This window comes from Cricetulus griseus, chromosome 5, assembly GCF_003668045.3.
Source record: "Cricetulus griseus strain 17A/GY chromosome 5, alternate assembly CriGri-PICRH-1.0, whole genome shotgun sequence".
NCBI lineage: Eukaryota > Metazoa > Chordata > Mammalia > Rodentia > Cricetidae > Cricetulus > Cricetulus griseus.
The window spans coordinates 13,629,020-13,642,699 of NC_048598.1; the positions used below are offsets into that span (position 1 = coordinate 13,629,020).

General features: G+C 46.2%; 1 protein-coding gene across 5 annotated transcripts in view; it reads right to left on the reverse strand.

Annotated features, from left to right (window-relative positions):
* Positions 1-7,864, reverse strand: part of Lin9 (lin-9 DREAM MuvB core complex component) — a 40,918-nt gene extending 33,054 nt beyond the window's left edge. The window contains exons 1-2 of one of the 5 annotated variants that reach the window (XM_027418836.2): positions 7,690-7,864; positions 489-521 (exon numbers count right to left, since the gene is read on the reverse strand). In XM_027418836.2, coding sequence (XP_027274637.1) covers positions 489-521; positions 7,690-7,768 — 112 coding nt within the window. In that variant the 5' untranslated portion in view covers positions 7,769-7,864. Of the gene's footprint in view, positions 1-356; positions 373-488; positions 522-7,084; positions 7,161-7,689 lie in introns of those variants that run through there. The other 4 variants (XM_027418841.2, XM_027418837.2, XM_027418842.2 and 1 more) reach the window with 4 other exon arrangements.
* Between the last annotated feature and the right edge of the window lie 5,816 nt (positions 7,865-13,680).

Sequence of the window (13,680 nt, forward strand, 5' to 3'; positions counted from 1 at the left end):
CTCCTTTCGAAGAAAAATCTCATTCAGTTTAGAGAACATGCAATGTTCTTATCAACATCCATGTAAGCTCAGCACAGGTTTCTTGAATGTTTAGAGTGATTTACAGCAGTGACACTGAACTGAGAGCTTAGGCAAGCACTCTACAGCTGAGTTCCACCCCAGCTCTAATTAAGAAAGGAGGTAGAAGTAGATGGTTCTCTGTGAGTTCTAGGCCAACCTGGTCTACATATTGAGTGCCAAGCCATTTCAAAACAAAAACAAAAGAAGATATTCTTTAAGCACTAATTTTAGGAATTTTTTCTTAATTACTGGCAAATAAAGATCAATTCTCTAAAAGCAAATAAATTTAAAATTACCAGTGAAAAGTCAATACTTGAGTCAATGCAACGAGTCACATATAACAGGAGGAAGAGAAGAATATATTCAAATTGATATATATATATATATATATATATATATATATATATATATATATCCATGATTCTTACCTTTTAAACTGACAAGGGCTTTTGCTGAAGAGCCTGAAATTAAAAATAAAACATATCAGGTGGACATGGTGGTGTATGCATTTAAAGGCGTATCTCTGTGAGTTCCAGGCCACCCTGGTCTACATAAGTGAGTTCCAGGCCACCCAAGGCTACATAGTGTGACCTTATCTCAAAAACTCAACAAGCAGAAAAACAACAATGAACCCCCCCCAAAAAAAAAAACCCAAATCAATATATATTTCATAATTGAAGTTAAAGGAAAAGAAAAGAACTTAGTTTAGGTATAAAAGTGTTCCATTTGGTTTGAGCAATATTGAGCTTGACATGACAGATGGATATGCAAAGTAAGTGCAGAGCTGTGCATAGTGGCTCATGTCTGAAGTCCTAGCACAGAAAAGGCAGGGAGAGCACTGTCCTGGGTTCAAGGCAAGCCTGGGCTCCATGGTGGCTCCTGGACAGACAGCCTAGCCCTGTCTGGGAAAGGAAAGGAATAAGTAGCCTGGCACTCAGAGTTAGAACTGCAGAGACCTGGCCTGCCTGTGGAAATTGTGACAGCCGTTGGAAATCATTCTGATAGAAAACTGAGTAAGGACAGAAGTGGTTTTGCATCCTCATCCAGAAGTGCTCTAGCACTGGAGGAAAAGAGAAAGAACACTCATGTTATCAGAACAAAAATCAGAAGAGGTAATAGAACAGAGAAAACAGAGAATAAACATGATCCAGAGACTCTCATAGCCAAAAATAAGTCCCTGAAAGTCTAGAATGCAGGTATGTACATACTTACAGATCTATACAGGGAAATGGAGTTCAGAACACCCAAGCAGGACTAGCATGAATGTAGAGGGAGTCACTAGATAAAATTACAATAGAATAACCAGGGAGTACCTCCTACACACAGAATCTATTCTTAATCAAGCTCTTTAGGGGATCTGTGGCAGGTAACCCACTGCGAGAAGCTCAGGATCTGTTAACAGTGGAGGCAGAAGGCAGGATCTCTGAGTGGTAGAAGGAGGAGATTCATCAGGGAAAAGTTTTCTGCAGTTTAATGTTCAAAGGCCATTAATTATGGGTAAGGGAGTAGGGGGAGAAAGCCGTAAAATTTTCTTAAAAGGGCTGGGGATACAGCTGGGTTGAGTACTTTCCTATTATGCTCAATCCATAGTAACACAAAATAAACAAATAAAAATTCTACTAGGAAGCTTCAAATAAAATACAACCAAGAAACAGTAAGGTGGACAGAACAGATAGTCACCAAGATACCAAGGAGAATACAGCTCATTCCAGGAAAACATGGGCATACACTGCGTGCTGTCTGCGCGGAAGCTCCTGCTTGGGCCGCAGAGCCGCCACAGCAAGGAAATAAGTCAAAGTCCCTGCCTGCTGGAGCTCCTGCTTCAGTCAGGGGGACAAACAAACAAGCATAAGCCAGGTGTGATGAGCTATGGAAAAGGTGAAACAGATGACAGAGAGGAGTGCGGGAGGGCAAACTATTTTTATGAATTAGCTTCTCTGAAAGGGTCATTTGAACAGGCTTCTGAGAAAAAGGCAGAAGTCACAAGGGTATTCATTTCTATTCCACAAAGGTGGGAATCATAGGTTGAGGATTCTGACTTACTCCTTTTACCTTGTTCTGAGAGGCAGTATAGCAACAACAGGAACAATGGCTGTGCAGCTAACAGTCTATGCTGCTCTTGCAGAGGAACAGAGTTCAGTTCCCACATCTGTGTTGAGCAGTTCTTAATCTTATCTGTGACCCCAGCTCTAGGGGTATCTGAAACCTCTGGTCTCTGTAAGCACCTACCCTCACAGCATGTACCATCCCAAACACACACTTCAATCCCAGCACTCGGGAGGCAGAGGCAGGTGGCTGTCTGTGAGTTCGGGGCCAGCCTGGTCTACGGATTGAGTTCCAGGACAGTCAGGGCTTACACAGAGAAACCCTGCCAAGAAAATAAATAATCTCTTAAGAAAAGAGCTTGAGTTCTAGAACACTGCAGCTGGCTACTGTGTAGACCTTGGCCCTGCCACTTCCTTGCTACATTATTTTCAGCAAAGTATCTCAACTCACTGTGCTGTTGCTTCTTCATGTGTAAAACAGAGAGTAAACAAGTAAATATAAACAAAAGTGCTTAGGACAATGTATACAACAAGTGGCCAATTTTCAGATGGGCTCACATTACATCAACTGTCCAAATGATTTAAAAACATCTGGTTAAGTTAGAATCCAGCTCTAACCAGTTCCATTTATCCAACATTCAACCAGTATTTACTGAATGCTTGGCATAAGCAGTTTGAGAGCTAAGGCCACCATCAAAGCCTCCACTCTCAGAGTTTGTATTCTAGTGGAGAGAGACATACAACAAATAACTACATAAAACAGTAATTATACTTTGTGACAGTTACTATAAAGAATATAAACTGGAGTTAGGGAAAGCTTCCAAGGAAGTAGCATCTGAAAAGCACTAGCCATAACATCAAAAGGAACCCCCATCCACCCCAAAAGCAGGTCACACCATGAAGGGCCAAGCAGAAGGAAAAAAAAAGGCCTGAGAAATTAGTTTAGATTGAGTATCTGATGAAGAAAATGGCCACTGTGCTGGGGGTGGGGTGAACAGGATGATGAAAGCAGGGGCTGTGCTTAGAGGTGGGCGTGCAGGTGTATTCCTAGTTATTCTCAATCACTGTGACAGGAATATCTGAATAAACAACTTAGAGTTGGGAAGACATAGTTTGCTCAAGGTTCCAGAGGTTCTTTGTTCACTTCATCATGTACAGAGGATATGGAAAAGCAGAGAGCTGACGTGATGGCCAGGAAGAAGAGGAAAGGAAGACAGGAAGATGCCAGGGTAACACATAACTACCACAGGCAGACCCCGCTGACCTGCTTTCTCCACCTGGGCCCCACCTCCTACCTTTCCCCACCTCCAATAATGCTATCATATGAATCCCCCAGAGATGAATCCGTTTGTAAGGTCAGAGCCTCGTGGTCTAATGGTTTTGAAGGTACACTCACGGTACACAGGTATGCCTCACTGATCTAGGCATTTCTCAATCCAATCAAGCTATCATAGCTCTGCCCTGGTGGGCTGCTGACCAAAAATCACACTAATAAATATGTGACTACAAGTGAGACAGCCCCCGAGAAGTCAGACAGTGGTATGGAAACACTTCAAGAAGACACACTTGTCACAGAGGACCAAAAAAAAAAAAAAAAAAAAAAAAACAGCTACAAAATCTTAAACTGGATGCTGGAGAAAGATAGTGGCTCAGCAGTTGAGAGCACTTTCTGCTCTTCCAGAGGACTGGAGTTTGGTTCCTAGCCCCACAAACGCTTGTAACTCCACTCCGGGGCATCCAATGCCTCTGGCTTCTACACACATGCCACACATGTGCACATACCCACATGCAGACACACATATACATACCATTAAAAATAACTTTAAAATCTCAGCATGGTATTCTAAAGAAGAGGAGAACAGCCCAGAGAAGAGCGAATGCAAAGGCCCAGAGGGAGGGCAGTGTGGCTGCACAGGGAATGAAAACAGCCCAATCAACTTAGAGATGGAATGACAAGAGGTGCAAAATGAACACGGGACCTTAGAGCTACCCACTAAATGGTTTTCAACAAGAGGATGGCCGGGAATGATGGCACACACCTGCAATACTAGCAACCAGGAAGCAGAAGTAGGATTGCTGCAAGTTCAAGATCAGCACGGTCTACAATTTGAGTGAGGCCAGCCAGAGATAATATATATGGAGACCCTGCCTCAGAATTAAAATACAAGGTAACAGGAGCATGACATTTCTGCTCTGAAAGGATCCCTCTGGCCTTCATATGCGGGGAAGGAACAGGTTACTGAAACGGTGACAACCTGGGCTAGGTGATGGTAAGAATAAGAACTGCACCATACAGAAGGTAAAAGCTCCAGGACTGAGTAAATGTTTAAATATGGAGGTGAGAAGGAAGCACCAAAGGTAACTGGGAATACACAAGGTAACCACTCATCAAGACAGGAGCTGCTGCAGGTGAAATGAGCTAGGGCGGGACTCTGAGATCAGCTTTCAATCTCTGAAGTCTCAGGATCCCGCTGCAACATCTACAGGTGTGAAACACCAACAGTTCAAGAATAGAAGCTTCCAGCAAAGATTGTTCCCACATGTAAGAATCACGTATTTACATCAACTGAAGCAAAGATCAATGAGCAGAAAGCAAAAACAACAAAAGAGTAAATGAGTGTGTGTGTATATATATGTATGCATGGATATAGATATAGATATAGATAGATATCGAGGGGGGAGAGAGAGAGAGAGAGAGAGAGAGAGAGAGAGAGAGAGAGAGAGAGGTCACCTGGTCCCAGTAAGTACTCAAGAAATGTCAGCTTTTATTATTGATGTTATAGGTGCTATTAACTAATATACTACAAAACTCCCTTAACTAAACTGGGCTTAAAAAAACAAACTGTGTCTTTCATATCAAACTGAAATTACTTTCATCTTCTAAGAACATGCTCTAATTAATAATATTATTTCACATTCAGTTTCTTTTTTTCTTTTCTTTGGTTTTTCGAGACAGGGTTTCTCTGTGGCTTTGGAGGCTGTCCTGGATCTAGCTCTTGTAGACCAGTATGGTCTCGAACTCACAGAGATCCGCCTGCCTCTGCCTCCCGAGTGCTGGGATTAAAGGCCTGCGCCACCAACCCCCCCCCTTTAGCCAAGTCTTTTATGTCTATTTGTGTTACTGTGTAGCAAATCAAATATGCAATTCCTGCTTTTGACAAAGCTGTAGTTTAGTTAAACATGCTCTCCGGCGCTCGCGCACTCACACACACACACACACACACACACACACACACACACACACACACACACACACACACGCAAGCACGCACGCACGCACGCAACCAAAGTACCAGTACCAGAGACATTATGTGTAATATAAACCATTAGGTTATATATAGCGAATTAAACAGTGTAGCTGATATCTGAACCTCAATATAAATCTCAAGTTTGTACAAAGAACAACAGTAAGAAGACTTTTCCTGAAGGTGTGCTTTACTATTTACTAGTCTCCTGGCATTTCTCAGTCTAATCAAGCTGTCAGAGCTAACCATAACAGCAGGCATGGGACAAAAACTTAAGTGGCTCTGCTCTGGGGGAGAGGGGGCTGCTGACCAAATCACACCCACAAACATGGGACTGCAAGTGAGACAGCCCCGGAGAAGTCACATGGTGGTATGGAAACACTCATCACGGAGGATGGAAACATTTCAGCCCAGGCTGGCTTCAACTTGGAGCTACCCTTTTGTCTCAGCACACATTTGAGATTAACACACATGTCACTGGGCCCAGCTTAGAAAAATTTGTTCCGACGGGAGGTGACATTCTGCTTATTAAGCTTATCTTTATTTGCAAGCATCCTAAGTAACCATCAGCCAAATTCTCCAAACAATAACAATAAAACTCATAGATTGTGTATACAGTACAGTAATCACCAGGTATATAAGTCAAGACTAAGTAAAAATAAAAAACCCAGCACCTCAGCCATTCTAGCCACATTCGGAGTGCTCCACAGCCATATGTGACCAATGGCTACCCTACGGGACACCAGAAAAGTGAACATTCCATCACTGAGAAAGTTCTTTTGACACTCAGCACTGATCTAAACCAAAGCTAACACACATGCACTTTGAATACAAGTCATCAGCTTGGCAACCTCAACTTTTGACAACAATATACAAAGGAATGACCTCAAACAAAACAAAAAAACAGGATTAGGAGTACCTTGAATCTCTCCCTTACAGGTGTGTCTGCCTTGTGCACAGACACAGCGAACAGAGATGGGGCTTCTGAGACAGGGTCAGGCCCAGTTTATTCCACGAGTTAAAACAGGCTGGTCAGAATGTGTTCAGTAAGTTCAGGAGGGGTCTGATGAACTCATAAGGCAAGGTTACTTTGTTTAAATAAACTTTGGAATAAACTGGGCCTGTCCTGACTTCCTGTTAGGCAACTCCAAATGGTTAAAAACAAAATACTCCTATGTCATAGAAATAATACAGTCGTTCTAAACACAGACTGCTGGGGTTTGTTTGTTTTTCCGAGAAGGGTTTCTCTGTGTATCCCTGGCTGCCCTGGAACTTGCTCTGTAAACCAGGCTGGCCTCGAACTTGGAGATCCACCTGCTTCTGCCTCCAGAGTGCTGGGATTAAAGGTGTACGCACCACACCGGCCCGAGAATCTTTTGTTGTATACTCTGACCAAGTGCTACAAATACACGCCACATAGTGCGTGCTGATTCAAGACCATTTTGCAATTAAAAATGTCTTTTTTTTAATAGTTTGTGCAATATGAGAATTACAAAATTGTTGCCTTGACCCTGGGTTGCAGAATCGGTGCTTTTCCTGACTGCGTACAGGTGAACATCCTGTCTTATTAAGAGGTTGAGTGAGTAAAGAAGGTTAAGTAGGGCAATGCACAGGAGTGGGTGTCGGGCTGAGTGACATCCACGTACGCCGGCCGCGGTGCTCACACCCTTGTGTAAAGACACCCCATCTTCTGAAGGCACATCCACTAAGAAGCAAGTGTGGGAAGGGAGCTACCTCAACACTGTAGCCAAGCTGGATCATCTCCGGAAAGGTCCACGGCCACCTGTAGTCCCAAGGGAAGGGGCCAGCCCAGTGTGACACGGAAGGAAACACTTCCAGGATGGACACGGGGGAGGGGGCGGGGGGGGGCGAGCACAAGTGCCAGCAGAAGCAGGAGCTGTCACACACAGGATCGGAGCAGAGGCCCGGGCACGAGGAGGGGCTGAGTCCCAGGTGCCCAGCCCGAGCCCTCCCGGCCCCCGGCCCGCCGGCGAGTTACATAACCGGGCGGGCAGTGAGGACGGCGCCCGCAACCGGGGGCCGCTCTTCGCCCACCTCAGCCGGGGACCGCAGTCGCTCCGGGAGAGCAGCCGCCGACTCCGTCAGGACAGGCTGGACTCCCGGGCTTTCGGTTTCCGGCGCTGGCGCTCACACAAGCCCAGAAACAGACACACAGACACCATAACAAAGGCGGCGACGCGGCGGCAGCGCCTGAGTAGGAAGGCCGGGGAGCGCGGTGGGCTGGCGGCCGTCCCACCCGCCCGGCGACCGGACGCGGCCGGTGCGAGCCCGGGACGGGCAGCCGGCGGGAAGGAGGGCTGCTCCGAGACGCTACTTACTCTCGTCAGGCAACTGGTCGAGCTCCGCCATCTTGAACGAGCCGCGCCGCTTTTTCAAAGGCTGCCCGCCCCGGTGCATTGTGGGGCGGAGACTGTCTGCGAGGGAGGTTCGAATGAGGAGCTCGCGGCCCGCGGCGCCTGCTCCCGCCAGGCCGCCCGGCTCCGCCCGAGCCTGCCCGGAGGGGGCCTCCGGGGCCGCACCGCCAGGACCCGGCCTGACGGAGGGCAGGGGAGGCCGCGCCGGCAGGCCCGGCAGGGCCGAGCGCGGGCGGGGCGCCAGCCCCGATCCGCTCGCCCGCTCGCCGCCCGCTCGCCCGCGCCACCCCTCGCCCGCGCTCGCTCCGGCGCGCGGCCCGCGCTGCGGCTGCGGGAACTGCAGGCTGTTTGTTTCCTGAGGGGAGCGGGAGGGAGGCCCGGGCGGGTGGCGCGGCGGACCGGACCCGGGCTCCCGGGTGCAAAGCGGGCACCGAGGGGCTCTGCCCGAAGTAACGAGTGCCCGGCTCCCCCGAGCCGCGCTTCCCAGGCGCCTCCGTCCCTCCCTTCACCCCGGTCTCCAAGTGCCCAGGCCGCCCGGCGTCCGCCCGCTTCGCCCGCGGGTCACGGACGCGGGGTCCTGGCCGGAACCTGAGCTGCGAGCGAGCGGCCGGGGCGAGCAGCGAGACCTTGAGAGGTCACCAAGTTGGTGTAGGCCGCCGACGGCTGGCGAAGTGTCTGTCCTGCGTTCTTTCTGTACTGCGTTCCACCCGAGACCGGTAGGGAGCTGGGAGCCTCACAGTGACTAAGGATGCTTGGTGAAGATACAAGTGACACCAGCCAAGTGTAATGAAACTGGATGAGAATTCCTCCCTCCCGTACCGAAAGAAGCCCCGGGGAAGATTTCACAGTTCCCGTCTGCAACACTTTACAGTATTATTAAACCACGGTTGCTTTTCCACAATTCCTTTAACAAGCGTGGCCGACTTCCCGGGTCTTTTCTCCAAGACTTTATGAGGAGGGGCTGGTCGGAGAATCTAGCAGTGAAGCATCCAAGAACTCAAAAGTTAAAAGATGGTGCAGTGAGGTGAGAACAGATCTAGACAGGCCTGCCCAGGCCAAGTTGGACTTGGTGGGAGCAATAGAGTGGGCTTTTAAGTAGTAGGAATGGAAGGTTTTCATTTATGTTCTAGAAGCAAAAAAAGTGAGACGCAGGCTGGAGAAAGAGAAGACGAGAACCCTGGAGAAGCAATAGAGGATGTCTTCTAGGTCAGGCAAAGGGCAGCAGGTGACCGACTGCTCTACTGGCTGTGGAAGTTGAGGGTGGAACTCGGGCTGCTGTTTGTATCATTCCAGGCAAGCTTAATTCTTGCGGTTCAAATTCTCAGCTGTAAAATGCAGGGCAAAAACATTTGTCTTAATAAGTGGAAAGACCTTATAACGGCTCCTTTACCCGCGGTTAGGTTAGCTGCTACTGCTACCACCTAAGATTGTATCAACCACAGAATGTGGGGTGGAGGGAGGGGCAGGAGGGAATCCACCTCTCAAGAGGCGAGGAAAAAGAAGACTTGGGAAGAGGAAGAGGGTGAGGAGGTGGGCAGAAAGCAAAGGCCAGTTTAAACAAAGTAACCTTGCCTTATGAGTTCATCGGACCCCTCCTGAACTTACTGAACACATTCTGACCAGCCTGTCTAACTCGTGGAATAAACTGGGCCTTCTTGGGGCTTGGGTGTGTTCATCGATTTGAAAATGAGGTTAAGCTTAATCCATTTAATTGATGCTATGACAAAGTATCTTGTGACTTAGTAATTTCTAAACAACAGATTTATTTCTCACGGTTCTGGATTCTGGAAACGGCAAGGTGGTTGTGCTAATATTGGTGTGCCCATCTTCCTGTTACATCTCTTGGGGTGAAGGATGTGCTGTCCCAAGACAGAAGAACAAGAGTGCTCCTTCAATACTGAACTCTGTAAGGGTGCCAACCTCATTCTCGGGCCAGAGCTTAATAGCATTGCATGAGGGACTAAATTTCAATATGAGTTTTGAAGGGGACACCACCATTCTACTAATAGAACATGAACCATAGGATAAATTGCCTTTAATTGTGCATTCCAACTTAAATGACATGATTTTGTAAATTATCTTGTTTTCTTTAACATACACATACATATGCACATATATGCTCACATGCTGGAGCTTGTTGGACTTGATGGTGTACTGCTTTAATCCCAACACTCCATGTTGTGTAGCAGTTTCCTGAGGTTAAAACCTTCCATTTTAGCGGAAAATGTCTTAAGATGTCTTCAGAGAAGTAAAACAACAGGATATTCTATAGGGAGATGAAATACTGCAAGAAAACACCTTAAGGAAGTTAACAACTCAAAATAGTTTCAGAGCTGAGTGGTGGTGGCCCACTAGGGAGGCAGAGGCAGGCGGATCTCTGTGAGCTCAAGGACAGCCTGGTCTATAGAGCTAGTTCCAGGACAGCCAAGGCTACACAGAGAAACGGTCTTAGACACAACAACAACAACAAAAAGTTTCAGGAAGTCCCTGAAACTGACTAGATGCACTAGACATTCTCTCCCCTAAGAGTGTAAAGAGTAGAGTAAAGACTTCTGAGAGTCACCTGGAAGAAGCAGAGATAAGTCCAGCAGGAACAGACTAGCCAAAGCAGCCTGGAAGAAGAGACCTGCTGAACCAAATAGAAGAGACAAAGACGGCTGAGCTACTTGGAAGAGGCTCAAACCAACTGAGCCACTTGGAAAGGGCTCTACAACCTGTTGAGTTGCCTGCAGATGATGGTGTGCTGTAGATGGATTTTTCTTTGGGCTGCCAGCTCACACAAAATAACATGGAGACTTATTACTAATTAGGAAAGCTTGGCCTTAGTTTAGGCTTATTCCATTAGCTCTCTTTTGTTTTTGTTGTTTTGTTTTTTCAGACAGGTTTCTCTGTGAAACAGTCCTTGCTGTCCTAGAACTCAGTCTGTAGACTAGGCTGGCCTTGAACTCACAGAGATCCACCTGCCTCTGCCTCCCATTAGCTTTTATAAGTTAAATTAACCCATATCTTTTAATCTACATTCTTCCACTTGGCTCAGTTACCTTTACTCTGTACCGGCCTTCTTACTGGCGATTCTGCCTCTTCCTTTTCCCAGAGTGCTCTCTCCAGAAGTCCCACCTGTACCTCCTGCCTAGCTCTTTATTAAACCAACCACAGGGACACATCTTCACACAGTGTAAAGGAATGTGCCACAACAGTGTGCTCTAGGTTTCCAACTTTCCAAGTTGTCACACATGCAGGGGTCTTTGGTGACAGCTGACTTTGAGTCATTTAAGCTCCTCTAAGTAACCCCATTGAAACATTGGTTCATCAAGTTGGCTCCTCTCTGAGCAGGAAGCAGTTACTCCCCCATCCCCAAGGTAGTGACACACATTTTTAATCCCAGCACTCAGAAGGCAGAGGCAGATGGATCTCTGTGAGTTCAAGGCCAGCCTGGTCTACTGAATGAATTCCAAGACAGTCAAGGCTACACATAGAAACCTTGTCTCAAAAAAAAAAAAATCAAACAAAAAAAAATCTTTCCCAGAGCAGGTATTAGTTGTGAGTCTCCATAGGAGTCCTGGGAATTGAACCCAGATCCTCTGGAAGCCCAATTGGTGTTCTTAACCTTTAAGCCATTTCTTTTAAGACACTTGTGTTAATAGTGGCTACCTTTAGATAGTAGAATCATGAATGATTTTTATTTTCTTTATATCTGTACATATAGCCTTTCTACAGAAAAAATAGTTTTAAAATACAAGCAAGTTGCAGGACATTGGTGGCGCACGCCTTTAATCCCAGCACTCGGGAGGCAGAGGCAGGCAGATCTCTATGAGTTCGAGGCCAGCCTGGTCTCCAGAGCAAGTGCCAGGATAGGCTCCAAAGCTACACAGAGAAACCCTGTCTCGAAAAACCAGAAAAAGGCTGCCAGGGATGGCAGCAAACACCTGTAACTCTAGCACTTGAAAGGTGAAGGGAGTCAAAAGTATCAGGAACTCAAGGCCAATCTTCACAGCAAGTTCAAAGTTAGCTGGGTACTTGAGACCCTCTGGAATGAAAACAAAAGGGACTGGAGAAATGGTTCTGAGGTTAAGAGTACATAGCACCCTTGCAGAAAACCCAAGTTCATTTCCTAGCTCCCTTATCAACTCACGACCGCTTGCACCTCTGTTATGGAGACTTTGACACTCTCTTCTGACCTCAAGGGCAACTTACTCATGCACATACTTCCCCTCACATATATACTTAATTAAAAAAAATAAGGCCAATAATGCTGGGCATGATAGTATTCACCTTCCCAATACTGGGGGTGGGAGTGGGGGCAGAGGCAGTCAAATCTCTGAGTTTTAGGATAGCCTGGTTTACATAGGAAGCTCCAGGCAAGCCAGGGCTACATAATAAGACCCTGTCTCAAAAAAAAGAAAAGCAAACAAAAAGCATATTTATGAAATGGAATAGTGTTCAGCCATAAAAGGAATATGCTGATAAACATTAAAAATACACTAAATGAAAGATGCCTGTCTCAAAAGAATGAATTGTGTGATTTTATCAGTGGGAAATGTCTAAAAGAGGCAAATCTATAAAAAGAGAAAAGTAGATTAAAAGAGACCAGCAGCTGCTAAGGCTGAGTGGGAAATGAGTAGCCAGTAAAAGGGTTAGGATTTCTTTTGGGGTGATGAAATGTTCTAAAATTGTAGTAATGGCTGCAGAACTGCACATCTACTAAGAACTATTTAGTAAACTATTTAAATAAGTGAATTGTATGCCTATGAATTGTACAGTAATAAAACTGTTACTGGAAAAGTTATTTTTTTTCCCACACTGTTAATCAGCTTTCTGTCATTTGACATCCCAAGGATCTAGACCCACAGGTTGGGAAGCACTGCTATATTGCAACTTTGAGGACCAAGCCTTTAACAAAATGGGCCTTTCTTTGGGAGATATTCAATATCCCATGGCACAGACCTTAGGATACGTCTCAATTTCAAATCTCTGGTAGTCAGTTGTACCAAATTTCTTCTCTTAAACCAAAGAGATGCTCTTCAGGGCCCTGTAGGATGACTGGTATTAAACTGCTCCCCTTTCTACCCTGTTTCTTGGGTCAAACTTAATAGTCTGAAAACTCTGCTAGAAGGAGAAGCTGCTTTTCTTGTTAGACCCAAGTGGCAGGAGAAGGCAAACTGGATTTGTAACATTATTTTTTTAATGATTATGATTCCAGAAATGCTGGTGAGGTGACTCATCTGGTAAACGGGCTTGCCTTCAAATGTGGCAGCCGGAATTCAATCCCAAGGACCCAAATGGTGGAGAGAACCAATTCCCACTAGTTGTCCTCTTATCTTCATGGAGTGCTGTGGTACATAATTAATGTAATTTTAAAAAATGACTCTAGAGCAGGGCAGTGGTGGCGCACGCCTTTAATTCCAGCACTCCGGAGGCAGAGGCAGGTGCATCTCTGTGAGTTTGAGACCAGCCTGGTCTACAGAGTGAGTGCCAGGACAGCCTCCAAAGCTACACAGAGAAACCCTGTCTTGAAAATCAAAAAAAAAAAAAAAAAAAACCTGTTTCTGAAGAGAGAAAGGGAGGGAGGGAGGCAGGGAGGAAGAGAGAGAGGAAAAGTGCTCCTCTCTAGTGCCACAGTGAGAATTAAAGGAGATCTAAAACCCTCTGCTCACACCCAGCTCATTAACACCAGCTGCCTCCCACTCCTTCCTACGTCCTGCTTTCTTAACTTGTGCCCAGAAAGGACTAAGTGCCCTTTTCTAAGACACTGCTTCTATGCCTTTAGTCCCAGCACTTGGGAGGCAGAGGCAGATAGATCTCTGAGTTCAAGGCTAGCCTGGTCTACAAATTGAATTCTAAGACAGCCAGAGCTACACAGAGAAACCCTGTCTCCAAAACAAAACAAAACAAAAAAAAACAAAAACAAAAAAACCCACTGCTTCTAAAAACATTACTCTTAGCAAAATTTACTGG